Source organism: Triticum aestivum, chromosome 2A (genome assembly GCF_018294505.1).
Source record: "Triticum aestivum cultivar Chinese Spring chromosome 2A, IWGSC CS RefSeq v2.1, whole genome shotgun sequence".
Classification (NCBI taxonomy): Eukaryota; Viridiplantae; Streptophyta; class Magnoliopsida; order Poales; family Poaceae; genus Triticum; species Triticum aestivum.
Window position 1 is genome coordinate 508,788,436 of NC_057797.1, and position 15,496 is coordinate 508,803,931.

General features: G+C 45.9%; 2 protein-coding genes across 2 annotated transcripts; both read right to left on the bottom strand.

Annotated features, from left to right (window-relative positions):
• Window positions 1-8,335: 8,335 nt before the first annotated feature.
• On the bottom strand, window positions 8,336-9,869 carry LOC123185459 (uncharacterized). The gene is made up of 2 exons (XM_044597338.1): window positions 9,502-9,869; window positions 8,336-9,396 (listed from the first exon to the last, which is right to left on the bottom strand). The coding sequence occupies exons 1-2, from the start codon at window positions 9,776-9,778 to the stop codon at window positions 8,612-8,614; spliced, it is 1,062 nt and encodes a 353-aa protein (XP_044453273.1). The 5' UTR covers window positions 9,779-9,869; the 3' UTR covers window positions 8,336-8,611.
• A 710-nt stretch (window positions 9,870-10,579) lies between these two features.
• On the bottom strand, window positions 10,580-15,413 carry LOC123189144 (uncharacterized). The gene is made up of 8 exons (XM_044601488.1): window positions 15,216-15,413; window positions 14,948-15,090; window positions 14,798-14,865; window positions 14,153-14,302; window positions 13,986-14,059; window positions 13,780-13,898; window positions 11,591-11,674; window positions 10,580-10,883 (listed from the first exon to the last, which is right to left on the bottom strand). The coding sequence occupies exons 3-8, from the start codon at window positions 14,802-14,804 to the stop codon at window positions 10,781-10,783; spliced, it is 537 nt and encodes a 178-aa protein (XP_044457423.1). The 5' UTR covers window positions 14,805-14,865; window positions 14,948-15,090; window positions 15,216-15,413; the 3' UTR covers window positions 10,580-10,780.
• Between the last annotated feature and the right edge of the window lie 83 nt (window positions 15,414-15,496).

Below are 15,496 nucleotides of genomic sequence, written 5' to 3' on the forward strand. Positions count from 1 at the left end.
AAGTGAAGGAAGAGTGGATTGATCACCCATGCCTACCTTCTAATGAGAGTAACCCTCCAACTCATACATTGTTTAATGTTCCTTCGTTCTTACCGAAGGATGAATGCTATGATAATTGCTATGAGCCCGTTGATTCATTTGAAATATCCCTTTTTGATGAACTTGATGCTTGCTATGCTTGTGGCCAAGATGCCAATATGAATTATGCTTATGGAGATGAACTTGCCATAATTCCTTATATTAAGAATGAAATTATTGCTATTGCACCCAGACATGATAGTCCTATTATCTTTTTGAATTCTCCAAGCTACACTATATCAGAGAAGTTTGCACTTATTAAGGATTATATTAATGGGTTGCCTTTTACTATTTCACATGATAATTTTGATGAATATAATATGCATGTGCTTGCTGCTCCTACTTGCAATTATTATGAGAGAGGAACTACATCTCCTCCTCTTTATGTTTCCAACACGAAAGAATTGCAAGAAACTGCTTATGCTATGTATTGGCCTTTACTTGATGTGCATGAATTGTTCTTGTATGACATGCCGATGCATAGGAAGAGAGTTAGACTTTGTCATTGCATGATATATGTTGCTTTGTGCTCACTACTAAATGCCAAATCATTGTTAATTAAAATTGGCTTTGATATACCTTGGGATCCGGGTGGATCCATTACTTGAGCACTTTATGCCTAGCTTAATGGTTTTAAAGAAAGCGCTGCCAGGGAGACAACCCGGAAGTTTTAGAGGGTCATTTATTCCTGTTGAGTGCTTTTATAAAGTTTAAAAACAAAAAAATATAGAGGGGAACTTAAAAACTTTTTCACAAAAGAGAAGCGATTCGAAGTTATGCATTGGAGAAGTGAGGGTCGACCTTGAACACTTGTCTTCATGCTCATGGAAAAAATGTAGAATTTTCCATGAAGATTATCACAAAAATAATTGTCCCCTTGTAAAATTCCATTGTATTATAAAAATAATGTGCCAAGATTTGCCTTTAGGATGTTTAGATTGCTTGTTGGTTTGTGCGGTGCAAAACAGAAACTTTGGCTGTAGTGCTCGATTTTACATTTTTACTGGAACGTCAAATTGTTCTGAAACTTTTTGCACTATCTTTATATAAAAATTGTTTATTTTTTGTAATTTTTTCAGAATTTTTGGAGTATCATAAGTATAGTTAATGTTCAGATTGCTACAGACTGTCCTGTTTAAGACAGTTTCTGTTTTTATGCATTGTTTGCTTGTTTTGATGAAACTATCAATTTCTATCAGTGGATTAAGCAATGGAAAAGTTATATTATAGTAGCTACAATGCAAAAACAAAATATGAATGGGTTTGCAATTGTACTTAGAGTAGTGATTTGCTTTATTATACTAACGGGTCTTACCGAACTTTCTGTTGAGTTTTGCATGGATGAAGTGATCAAAGATCGAGGAGTTCTCGATGTGAGGAGAAGGAGGAGAGGCAAGAGCTCAAGCTTGGGGATTCCAAGGCACCCAAAGTAAATATTCAAGGAGACTCAAGTGTCTAAGCTTGGGCATGCCCCGGAAAGCATCCCATCTTTCTTCAACAAGTATCAATATGTTTTCGGTTTCGTTTCGTTCATGTGATATGTGCAAATCTTGGAGCGTCTTTTGCATTTATTTTTCACTTTTCTTTTATGCACCATGCTGGTATGAGATAGTCCATGGTTGATTTATATAATGCTCATTGCACTTCACTTATATCTTTTGAGTATGGCTTTATAGAATGCTTCATGTGCTTCACTTATATATCATTTGAAGTTTGGATTGCCTGTTTCTCTTCACATAGAAAACCATTGTTTGAAGAATGCTCTTTTTCTTCACTTATATTTATTAGAGCATGATCTTTTGTAGAAAGAATTAAACTCACATGCTTCACTTATATCTATTTAGAGAGTTAAAAGGAATTGGTCAATTGCATGGTTAGTCATAAAATCCTACATAAAACTTATGGATCACTGAATATGATATATTTGATTCCTTATAATAGTTTTGCGATATAGAGATGGAATATGTGGGAGGTACTAGTAAATGGTTGGGGTTAGTAGGAATATTGGTGTTAAGGTTTGTGATTCCCAAAGCATGCACGTATAGTCTCTCGTTATGCTATGAAGTTGGAGCATGATTTATTATTGATTGTATTCCTTATGAGTGGCAGTCGGGGACGAGCGATGGTCTTTTCCTACCAATCTATCCCCATAGGGGCATGCATAGTAGTACTTTGCTTCGAGGGCTAATAAACTTTTGTAATAAGTATATGAGTTCTTTATGACTAATGTGAGTCCATGGATTATACGCACTCTTACTTTTCCACAATTTGCTAGCCTCTACGGTACCGTGCATTGCCATTTCTCACATCAAAATGTGGTGCAAACTTCACAGGTGCATCCAAACCCTGTGATATGATACGCTCTATCACACATAAGCCTTATTATATCTTCCTCAAAACAGCCACCATACCTACCTATTATGGCTTTTTCATGGCCATTCCGAGATATATTTCCATGCAACTTCCACCGCATCCATTTGATGACTTGAGCATTTATTTTCATATTGCTTTGCATGATCATATAGTTGACATAGTAGTTGTAGCTTAGCCACCATTCATCATTTTTCATACATGTTACGCTAGATCATTGCCAGAGGCATTCATATGGAGTCATACTTTGTCATAGGTATCGAGTTGTAATTTTTGTTTCTTTTGAGTTATAAGTAAGTAGAAGTGTGATGATCATTATTCATTTTTAGAGCAGTGCCCCAGTGAGAAAGGATGATGGAGACTATGATTCCCCCACAAGTCGGGATGAGACTCCGGACAATGAGAGAAGAAAAATATTAAAAAAGAAAAAAAGAAAAAAAAAAGAAAGAAAAAAAAGAAAAAGGAAATAAACAAAGAGAGAAGAGGCAATGTCAGTATCCTTTACCACACTTGTGCTTTAAAGTAGCACCATCTTTTTCATATGGGGAGTCTCCTATGTTTTCACTTTCATATACTAGTGGGAATTTTTCATTATAGGATTAGATGCACACCCACTTAGTTTCATATTGATCTTTCATACACTTATAGCTCTTAGTGCATCCGTTGCATGGCAATCCCTACTCCTCACATTGATATCAGTTGATGGGCATCTCCATAGCCCGTTGGTTAGCCACATCGATGTGATACTTTCTTACTTTTTTGTCTTCTTTATACTTACCCATATCATCATACTCTATTCCACCCATAGTGCTATATCCATGGCTTGCGCTCATGTGTTGCGTGAGGGTTGAAAAAGCTGAAGTGCGTTAAAAAGTATGAACCAAGCTCGGCTTGTCATCGTGGTTGTGCATGATAAATACTTTGTGTTAAGAAGACAGAGCATGACAAGACTATATGATTTTGTAGGGATAGCTTTCTTTAGCGTTGATATTTTGAAAGATATGATTGTTTGTTGGGATGCTTGAGTATTGATGTCTTTATGTCAAATTATAGACTATTGCTTTGAATCACTTATGTCTTAATATTCATGCCATGATTATATATATGATCAAGTTTATGCTAGGTAGCATTCCACATCAAAAATTATCTTTTTTATCATTTACCTGCTTGAGGACGAGCAGGAATTAAGCTTGGGGATGTTGATACGTCTCCGCCATATCTATAATTTTTGATTGTTTCATGCCAATATTATATCACTTTCACAATCTTTTGGCAACTTTTTATATGATTTATTGGACTAACCTATTGATCCAGTGCCTAGTGCCAGTTCCTGTTTTCTGCATGTTTTTTGTATCGCAGAGTATCGATATTAAATGAAGTCCAAATGCAATAAAATTTCACGAAGAATTATTTTGGAATATATGTGATTTTTTAGAGTTGGAATCACCGCAAATGGAGGACCACACATCCCACAAGACACCAGGGCGCGCCAGAGGCCCCTGGTGTGCGGTGGTGGGTTGTGCCCACCTCATACGTCGGCTGGAGCTCTACTTCGGGTGCAAGGAAGCTTATATCCAGAAAAAAAATCGTGTTAAAATCTCAGCGCAATCGGAGTTACGGATCTCCAGGAATATAAGAAACGGTTTTCAGCCAGATCTGGGGAACGCGAAACAGAAGAGAACAGAGAGGGAGATCCAATCTCGGAAGGGCTCCCGCCCCTACGCCGCCATGGAGACCAAGGACCAGAGGGGGAACCCTTCTCCCACCTAGGGAGGAGGCCAAGGAAGAAGAAGAAGGAGGGGGGCTCTCTCCCCCTCGCTTCCGGTGGTGCCGGAGTGCCACCGGGGCAACAATCGGGACGGCGATCTACATCAACAATCTTGCTACCATCAACACCAACTCTCTTCCCCTCTATGAAGCGGTGTAACACCTCTTCCCCCCGCTGTAATCTCTACCTAAACATGGTGCTCAACTCCATATATTATTTCCCAATGATCTATGGTTACCCTATGATGTTTGAGTAGATTCGTTTTGTCCTGTGGGTTAATCGTGATCTTGGTTGGTATGATTGTATATTTTATTTATGGTGCTGTCCTACGGTGCCCTCCGTTCTTGCGCAAACGTGAGGGGCCCTTGTTGTAGGATGTTGCAATATGTTCATGATTTGCTTACGGTGGGTTGCGAGAGTGACAGAAACTTAAACCCGAGTAGGTGCGTTATGGCGTATGGGAGTAAAGAGGACTTGATACTTAATGCTATGGTTGGGTTTCACGACCTTAATGGTCTTTAGTAGTTGCGGATGCTTGCTAGAGTTCCAACCATAAGTGCAGATGATCCAAGTAGCGAAAGTATGTTAGCTCATGCCTCTCCCTCATATAAAATTACAAGAATGATTACCGGTACTTGTTATCGATTGCCTAGGGGCAAATAACTTTCTTGTTGTCACAAACCCTTTTACTAAACACCTAACTTTTATTATCTTGCAAAGTACTTCTAGTTTTATTCTTGCAAAGTAGTTCTAGCATCACACCTACAAAATAGTTTCATACTTGTTTCCGATAAAGCAAACGTCAAGTGTGCGTAGAGTTGTATCGGTGGTCGATAGAACTTGAGGGAATATTTTTTCTGCCTTTAGCTCTTCGTTGGGTTCGACACTCTTATTTATCAAAAAAATCTACAAACGATCCCCTATACTTGTGGGTTATCAGCAGGCTCAGAATCCAGGCATGCGGTACGCCAGCGAGGGTCATGGTGAACCAGTTTGCCATGACCTTGTCGTCGCCGCCTTCCACCCAGACGGCCTCCTCATACGCCTGGAGGAAGCCTGCCGGGTCCGCTGCACCGTCGTACCATGGCGGCAGGTCTGGCCTAAACTTGGGTGGCAACCGCACTCGTCGCAAAGTAGGGGTGAAGGCTCGAAGGCCCTCAGCGCCACTGCGCGCGGCGGTCGATCCAGCCGGAGGGGCGACGCCTGCCATGAGAGCCGAACGAAGAGACGAAGCAAGCGGGGAGACGGAGCGAATGGAGAGGCGGAGCTTCGACACATCCCTACGGTCGGTGCCAAATGTCGGATTCGGGGTTCTGCAGACCCTTGAGAGGTTCGAACACTGGGGTGCGTGTGAAGAACTCTCCCATCCCAGTCTGCCCGCTCGATGATTCCACGGCCTAGCTTGACGAACCCAAGGGACAAGAGACACAACGGTTTATCCTGGTTCGGGCCACCTTGCAGTGTAATACCCTACTTCATCTTTGTGGTGGATTGCCTCGAGGGGCTGAGGATGAACTAGTACAGTGGTGGAACAGCCTCAGGAGGTGAGGTGTTCTTGAGCTCGATGAGCTAGTGGATAAGAGGATGGTCTCAATCCCCCTCTCTATGGTGGAGGCTAAGTCCTATTTATAGTGGCCTTGGTCCTCTTTCCAAATGTAGGCGGGAAGGGATCCCGCAACGGCCAAATTTGAAGGGGGACAACTAGTACAAACTATCCTGACAAAAGTAGTCTTCGCCTGCAAAAGGCTCTGGTGGTGACGCTGCGGTGGGCTCTGCGATGACCTCCGTCCTGCCGTCCTGGCGGTCTTGGTCTTGTTGCACCGATATGGAAACCTTTGCTTGATTCCTCAGGACTCTGCGCCTGCGCTTTCCTCCTTAGCGCCAAAGAGGAAACTGGTACACTGCGCCCACTGGCGCCCGCCTGGCCTTGATCGTGATGGCTCACGTCACATGAACCTCGCGAGGTGCACCTTGCCTTGATATCTCCGCTCCTGGGGAGTCAGCCTAGCGAGCCCCCCCCCAGGGAGGTCTTGGTGTCGTCCGCCTCGCGAGGGTCTTGAGTTGTTGTTGCTGATGCTAGGCCATACTAAGCCGTTGACGGAGCAATGCCATGGGCCGCAGGCAGGCAAGTCTGGGTACCCCCGTTCCCAGGACGCCGACATAGTCGGCCTAACTAAATCAAAGATTCAAAAAAGAAATACGAGGCTATAAGTAATCATGCATATAAGAGATCAAAAAAAACTCAAATAACTTTCATGGATAAAAATATAGATCTGATCATATACTCAAAGTTCATCAAATCCCAACAAACACACCGCAAAAAGAGATACATCAAATAGATCTCCAAGAGACCATTGTATTGAGAATCAAAAGAGAGACAGGAAGCCATCTAGCTACTAACTACGGACCCGTAGGTCTACAGTGAACTACTCACGCATCATCGAAGAGGCACCAATGAGGATGATGAACCCCTCTGTGATGGTGTCTAGATTGGATCTGTGGGTTTCTGGAACTTGCGGTGGTTGGAATTGATTTTCGTCCACTCCCCTAGGGTTTTTGGTCTATTGGGGTATTTATAGAGCAAAGAGGCGGTGCGGGAGGCCACCGAGGTGGGCACAACCCACCAGGGCGCGCCTGGCCCCCCAGACACGCCCAGGTGGGTTGTGCACCCCCTCGGGGGCACCCCTCTGGTATTTCTTTGGCCCATCCCGTGTCTTCTGGCCCAGAAAAATTCTCCAAAAAGTTTCGCTGCGTTTGGACTCCGTTTGGTATTGATTTTCTGCGAAGCAAAAAACAGCAACTGGTACTGGGCACTATGTAAACAGGTTAGTCCCAAAAAATGACATAAAGTTGCTATAAAATAATTGTAAAACATCCAAGAATGATAATATAATAGCATGGGACAATAAAAAATTATAGATACGTTGGAGACGTATCAGGGCATCAGTGCACTCTATATAAGCCGCACCCCTCTCCATAGCCAGGCATCGAGTAATCTTTGTAACCATACCCATGCAGTCAAAGCACCGAGAGGGGCTTGAACTCGTTAAACACCGAGTAATCGAGACGTTGGGCATTCACCTCCGCCGAGAGGGGCCTGAACTCGTTAAACACCGAGTGTTACACCTGCCCTTTATTCGTACCCCTAGTACGCATTGTCAGGATCATAACCCCGACATCAGTGTCTCTTCCTCCTGTTCTTCTCCTCCTTTCTGACTTCCTTCTCCTTCCTCTTGTTCTGCCCACGCCGCCACTCCTTCACGCGGCCATGGCCGTCGGCCATGCTGCTGCCCATGCCGCCACCCTATGGCACGTCTGTCCACCTCCTTAGTGCGACCATGGCTTCTGATCCTCGCTGCTGCCCACGCCGCTCCCTTCTGCGCGGCCATAGCCGTCGGCCACGCCGTTGCCCATGCCGCCGCCCTATGGCACATCCGACCGCCTCCTTTGCGCGGCCATGGCTGCCGGCCCTCGCTGCTGCCCATGCCGCCCCCTTCTGCGCGGGCATGGTCGCTGTCTCCGCGCCGAGGCCGGCCACACCACCACCACCTCGAGTCAGCGCCGCCATGGACCGACGCGTCGAGCTGCTCCACCGCTAGCCACGCTGCCTCCCGTGACCTGTAGTCGGCGAGCCGCCGGCGTGTCGTGCTGCTCCACCGACGGCCACGCTGCTGTCGCGACCTGGACGCTGCAGAGCTGCCGGCGCCATTTGTCATGGCGGATGGGGCTTCTCCTAGGGACCCGATTGCTTTTTTCAAAAACTTTTAGGGACTCTATCGCTTTTGAAAAAATGAAGGGGTTATCCTGTAAAAAATGAGGCCATATATTTTGAGATTTTTTATTGGTGTGTAAGAGACACTAACGTGTGGGACCCACACGTCAGGTAATGGTCAATGTAAACAGTCAAACAGATGGTTTCTTTAGGTCATAACCGCGATCAATTGCAAAGCACTCGGTGATTTGGGTTTTTTGAGACAGCCGACGCTGATTCTGATAGTTATCAGTCACAAACAAATTTGTGGTAGTTTTTTGAAACCTTAACACAAATTGTGGTAGTTTTATGCTATTTATTCCCGAACTTTCGGATGTGGCTCAACGAAATATTGTATCTCACACATGTAACATGAAAATCACAAACTTGATTGTTCAATCATTACATTTGAAAAAACATGGAGGGAAAAAAAGTAGCCTGTTACACCGAGCAACGCCTGGATTTCCAACGTTGCCCTACACGACTATCGATTGACTAACACACAACGACACGACATCACCAGCGGTTATTTATTCTGAAATGCGGAGCTACTACCGATAATGTAGTGTAGCAGCAGCGAGCACGTAGACGTGTATGGGCACACTTACGAGGGTAACGAAGCAAAATCAGCTCGCGATACCACATCACTTCTTGCAGACCAGCCCGGCGCTGCCCTTGCCGCTGCCGCACATGGTGTCGGCCGGCTCGTCGATCATGTCGACCGCCCCGACGCGGACGACGTCCTCTCCGGCGAAGCGCGCCACCTCGCAGTCCGTCCCGAAGATGTCCGACACCTGGTACTTTGCGGCACCCCCCATCACCGGGATCTTGGCGCCCATGTCAACCCCGGCGCTGACGTAGTCCGGGCGGTAGGTCTGGCCGAGCACGCCGTGCACGTCGGCGCTGATGGAGTTGAACTTGAATGCGACGTTGAGGTGCGCGAGGCTGTCGTCGGCGGTGAGGCCGTAGTCGTGGACCCTCGAGTCCTCCTCAGTCACCGGCACCGCGTTGGCGACGATGCGGAACCGGCCGTCGAGGCGCACCACCACGCCGTTGGCCGCGCCGATGCGGAAGACGGACAGCGCGGGCGCGGAGGCCGGGCTCCAGCTGGCGGCCGGCGCCGCGTCCAGCTCGACGGGCACGCCGTCGAAGGTGATGACGAGGCGGTCGACGGCGTTGTCCCAGGTGACCGTCCTCTTGACGCCGAGGTAGAGGCGGTGGCCACCGAAGCGGACGCCGAGCGCCTGCACCCATGTGAAGTCACGCGCCGCCTTCACGTTGCGCTTGCCGATGAAGTGCGCGTTGATGTGCAGGTTGGCGTCGGAGAGCAGGCAGAAGTCGGCGTCCCTGCGGCCGTGGAAGAGGAACTTGTTGCCGTCGCCACCCACGAAGCGCGGGTCGTAGCACTCCGTGCCGGCCAGTTCACACACTGTTGGGTTCCAATGATGCGCCAAGCACACGATCGATCAGCAACTTCAACTGTGAAATGAATGCAAAAAAAAAACATGGACGTGTATGTGCGTGGTGTTCTTACTGCAGACGAGCTTGCAGCTGGGGCAGTGCACGTAGCAGAGGTCGCGGCAGCCGGCGGGGCACCGGCGCACCGGAATCATGCACTCTGGGGCCTGCGACGGGCTGCTCTGGTTGTAGCAGCTCACCACGGTGGGCTGCGCGCCGGGGCTCATGTAGATGGGGACCACGTTGGGGTCCGACAAAATGGGGTTGTCCTTCGGCTGGGCACCGACCGTCACGAGGAATGCGGCGGCGCAGGCGAGCAGCGCCACCGCGCACGGGCGCCGGACGGACGCCATCGATCACTGCTAGTCGGTCTCTAGGTGATCTTCACTGCGAGTTGAGTGAAGCTGTTGCGAGTGCTCGATCGTGATGGTGTGATGGTGCAAGGCGTGGAACGCCTTCTTTTATGGCCCGGGATGATCTGACTAAACGAGTGTCGTCGGAACCACGCACGGCTTTTAGTCCCGGCAAGTCAACTGCCGCTCGATAGATCGCTCGGCTAGCTCCCCCGCGCGCCACATGAAACGATTCCACGCTTGCCGTCCCGGCGAACGGTTGATTCAAATCCGGGGCGCTTGGTCTCGATCTTTGTGTCAAGTGTCATCTGCTCTACGTTATGGCTAAGCAGAATCTACATGCCCCGCTAGGACAAAATTTTCTTCTCATTTCTTAGAGAAAGAAACCAAGATTCAGATATAGCATGGTCGACAGAAATTGCACTATGTACTATATGTGCAGGATTATATATAGGCGAACTTGGAAGTAATCAAGAAGAGGACCATGAGTAGGGTACATACAATCTTCAGGGAAAAGGCGCCTTAGAGGAACATGGTTAGTGTTCATCTTAACAGAGCACAAGGTGTCAAGTTGTTATCTTGCTTCAGAAAGTTGCTCCAGACTACGCTCTAGACCATATTAATCGCACAGTTGGATGAAGCTTGCATATTCCACAATATTAAACCCTATTGCTATGCTACACATAGCAGCTTCTACAGCACCACTATGCGGGTTGAGTGCATCGGCCAATTTACTCCACCGATAACAAAAACAATCCATACTGTCCGTGTATGTGCGCAAGAGCCAGGAGAGGGGAAGAGTTGCGTATCATCATTTCGATGGTAATTCAAATGGTAAGTTCAAGGTTTACAACAGCTGTGGCGAACCACTGTTAGCAAACACAGCACAGTAGTTGCTTTGGAAGTAGAAACACCAAACCAAGAAATGAGTGGATGACATTGCCATTAACACAGCATTAGTTACAATGTTTTGCAAGTCGGAAAAAAAAATGCGCTAACGCACTAAAAGAACCACCTCTTCTTAACTGCAGGTGTTGTGCCTTCGCCTGGAGGACTTGGGCTCTCTCTTTTTGCCATCCCACGGTTCAGCGCCTCCAACCTTTTCCTGCAGAAAAAATAGTAACATAAATAAATAAAAACACTAGCTGGACAAATAAAAAATAGAATAATTAAGTTCATTTTGCTCTGGAAATACTGAGAATTTTATTTGGACTAAACATCGAAACAGTTTCCTAATCACTAATGATTTGCCATCCCACTACGGATATAGACTATGGAGTCCATTGAGATATGATGTGTATTAGTTTGTTGGATACTAACGTTTGAAAATCACCCCCCTTCACAATACTGAGCAGAGGAAGCCACAATGAAACAGACACAGACCAATTAATACACTGTCAAGTTTACTTTTAAGGAGACAACAGCGAAGCAGAACTCCCGTTTTGACAGCAGCATGAAAACATAATAGATAGATTACCGATGAATACTCTTATCTCCTAAACTGCAAAACTAGAAAATTTTCCTCCTTGGCTACAATGCAAATGAGAAAAGCAATAAGGGTATGTTAGGTTTATAGCCAACATGTACCTTACCGATTTGGTGATACTCTAGTTTGGATGGTTGCCAATATTTTGGCATGCCAATGGCTCCTTACCAACTGTACTTCATATTTTTGGCCAAAGTTGGCCAACTCACGGGCACACAAAACCTTGACCAATATTTTGGCTAGCCAAATATTTGGTGGGGCAAACCTAGGATCAAAGCAAACACACTTTTTTTTTTATGTTTTCATTCTGGTACTTAAACAATTACCTTGTATCGCCGAGCTGTCCATGCAAGCTCCATCGTTGGCGAAATCCTTCCATACCCGGAAGACCACTAGCAAGAATCATGCGCCTAAAATAGAGTAAAGATCAGATTGGGGCAAACCTTTCCATATATAATTATGAAAAGAATTATGTGAGTAAACTGCCTGATGCTTCCTTTTGTATATATATATTGGGAACAACAAAGTGGTCTTTCAAACAAAAAGCTGTAAATCCATTTAGTACTGCCCTGAAGAATGGTCACGAGGCAATCTAGAAGTACCTTCCTTTTGGAGAACTAGTACTGCTCATAAGCAGTGGACCACCAGAAATGGAGGAGGCCTACCAAACTACTGCCGGCAGAACCATGTGCTATCTCAATTCTCTAATGTCACATAATACCTCTGGCAGCTTCCGGCTGGGGGGAATACCAAATGCTATAACTAATTAATATGGGAGTACTGATGTGTACATGAAAGTCTTTTGCATGAACTTTCCAAGAAAATCATAACCCTTTGATCTCACCAAGCTCTAGCCTCTAGGTAGTCAAAAGAACACCATGGCCTAAATTACAATGTTAGGCACATGATGACTAAGAAATTAAGAATTAACCCTGCGCGACCAGGAGCTTGTTTCAGTTCGTACACTGACACTGGGAGCTTGCTAACTGGGTCTGACACCCTCAGTCCATCCCTCTCTCTCAACAAGCCCAAGCAGTAGGTACAACAGCTCAGGCTTGAAGATAACAAATATTTATTCAGTGTGTTAACACCAAATGACTTCCAACAGACAAATTTTAAACTAAAATAACCTTAGCTGCCGAGGAATCACAATCAATGGAGGCAAGCTTAGACAATCCGATAAGTATTTTCTAGTTTGTCACAATCAATGGAGCAAGCTTATTACACCATTCAGTACTTATGGACACTATCATGGCAACAGTATGTAAAAGTGTACAAAGTGATCCTTTAGCGATAATGAAATGAGAAAACAAGATCTAAATATGAAGGCTGAATGCTTGTGAAGCTTTTAAAATCATTATCCACTTTAAATAGTTGAGATACGAAGGAGGTTGGATAAGAAATCTCCCTACATTTCTCGACGCCCATAAGTCTTAATCTAGTTGCTGATGCAGATTGGCAGGTATCCCTGAGGGAATTTGATGTATGTACATTTTACCAACAACAACAACAACAATGAAGCCTTTAGTCCCAAACAAGTTGGGGTAGGCTAGAGGTGAAACCCATAAGATCTCGCGACCAACTCATGGTTCTGGCACATGGATAGCAAGCTTTCACGTACCCCTGTCCATAGCTAGGTCTTTGGTGATACTCTAGTCCTTCAGATCTCTCTTTACGGACTCGCCCCATGTCAAATTCCGTCTACCCCAACCTCTCTTGGCATTACCCACACGCTTTAGCCGTCCGCTATGCACTGGAGCTTCTGGAGGCCTGCGCTGAATATGCCCAAACCATCTCAGACGATGTTGGACAAGCTCCTCTTCAATTGGTGCTACCCCAACTCTATCTCGTATATCATCATTCCGGACTCAATCCTTCCTTGTGTGGCCACACATCCACCTCAACATGCGCATCTCCGCCACACGTAACTGTTGAACATGTCGCCTTTTAGTCAGCCAACACTCAGCGCCATACAACATTGCGGGTCGAACCACCGTCCTGTAGAACTCGCCTTTTAGCTTTTGTGGCACTCTCTTGTCACAGAGAATGCGAGAAGCTTGGTGCCACTTCATCCATCCGGCTTTGATGCGATGATTCACATCTTCATCAATACCTCCATCCTTCTGCAGCATTGACCCCAAATATCGAAAGGTGTCCTTCTGAGGCACCACCTGTCCATCCAGGCTAACCTCCTCCTCGCCCCTAGTAGTACTGAAACCGCACCTCATGTAGTCGGTTTTAGTTCTACTAAGCCTAAAACCTTTCGATTCCAAGGTTTGTCTCCATAACTCTAACTTCCTATTGACCCCCGTCCGACTATCGTCAACTAGCACCACATCATCCGCAAAGAGCATACACCATGGGATATCTCCTTGTATATTTTACCACAGTCTATAAAATTCTAAAGGAAAAATGACGCTTGGAGGTTAATCTATGAAGTTGAACATAAGTCTATTAACCCGTTTCACATCTATAGGAATGTATCTATGATAAAGAGCACCAGCACTAAGGCTACCTTTCGAGCAGTGTGAGTTCTGATTGGAGTTGAGTGACTCTTTCCTTTGCATCTTCGAGGGGCATCGAGAAACCCAATTTATATTCACTATCCTGCAGTCGTTCCCTTATTTCCTTATCCTGGAAAAATAAGTCAGAAAATGGCACAATTGGTTAAACAGGAAAAGGAATGAAGCTGCAGCCCCAAATAGTTTTAATATAACTGACCCTTTTCTCAGCGCATTGTTTGTATAGTACAATTTCGTCTTGACAAAATGGCTCAATATCATTGATTTGCAAGCCTGGACAGCAGAAATAGGATTCATTTTATCCATACTTATTTACATATGGAAAACGACAAACATATAGAGATGTCAGAGTAAACAGTTACTCACATAGGAAAAGATTCTTCAGGATACCATCACAGAGCTCAACACCTTCAAGGACATGGGATGCAATCTCTTTCGGTACGACAGGGGAAGGTGGCCCACGCATAAGATCATCACCGACGAGAATAGTCTCTTCCATCGTTTCTTGTCGATCGACTATTGACAAAAATAGGCATTCCCCACAAAAGAAGAAAATGAAAAAAGGCAGGAGCACGAGCAGTAGCAAACTGAAGAAATTAGAATCTAATTCTCGCACAAATAAGCGCAAGTGCATCCTTTTATTACTGACAGCTTTTTTCAATCTTTCCATTTATTATTGTTTCTAGAAATGAAAAACGCAATTCAATGTGCTGAGACAAAATGTGGACGCAGTTCCCTCTTCTTTTCTCGTTGTGAAGCGTTACTAGGATGCAGCTGTAACATCAACGTCCCTGGATTTGTGGTTCCTACCTTCAAGATCAACTAGGCTCACCTCGAAGATAAACACAATGCCACAAGGGGGCCAATCAAGGAATCATCCCAGGTCTACTAAACATATTACTAAATGCTCATTCGTATTAAACCACGATCCACCACTAAAACTGACACGAGTTATGCACGGCGAGTAACGATAACATAAATCAATGGGTGGGAGAGGCAGTACGCGCATACCATCCATGGTGACCTAGCAACTTTTCACACCGGCCAGAAGCCTGAAGCAGCTAATGCTGACCAACTTCCTGCAGCCAACCAAGAGGAAAAAGGAACAGTTAGGCTTGTTTCACTCTGCGGGAAGGGAAGCGAAGCAGCAGATATGCCTACCAGCTCCAGCGGTTGCCGGTGAAATAGATCAGAGACGGTGGCGTCGTCGGCAGAGGGGCCCGCTGTCGGAGTTGGCCGTCCACCTCAAGCACCCTGACTCAAGCGCACTCTCACCCAGCCTTGTACGTCGCCGCGAGCTCCCACTGCACAGACCAATCAGCACCCACAGCCACCATTCCATCAAACACCTCACGTGCACGAACACACATGTCCCAAATTGGGGCAAATCATCTCAGCCAAACCAGGGGAAATTGGAGAGGACACTCACCGCCTTGCCGCCGTCGGCTCACCACCGGCTGGAATGTCCGGCGCCGGACCTCGTCCGATGGGTGGGTCCGCCCCTCGTCGTGGCAACCAACTGCGCCGGAGGCCGACGGGGAGGAAACAAGAGGAACAGGGGGTTTATGCCTCAGTAACACTCGTGGGCTTTCTCGTTGAAACACAGAGTAACGGTTGCTGGGCCTAGTAAACGACTCAAAAGCCTCTATAAAAGTTGCAACTGGGCCGAATATTTTAGTCGACGAGGTAAGCAGCACACAAAGCCCATTA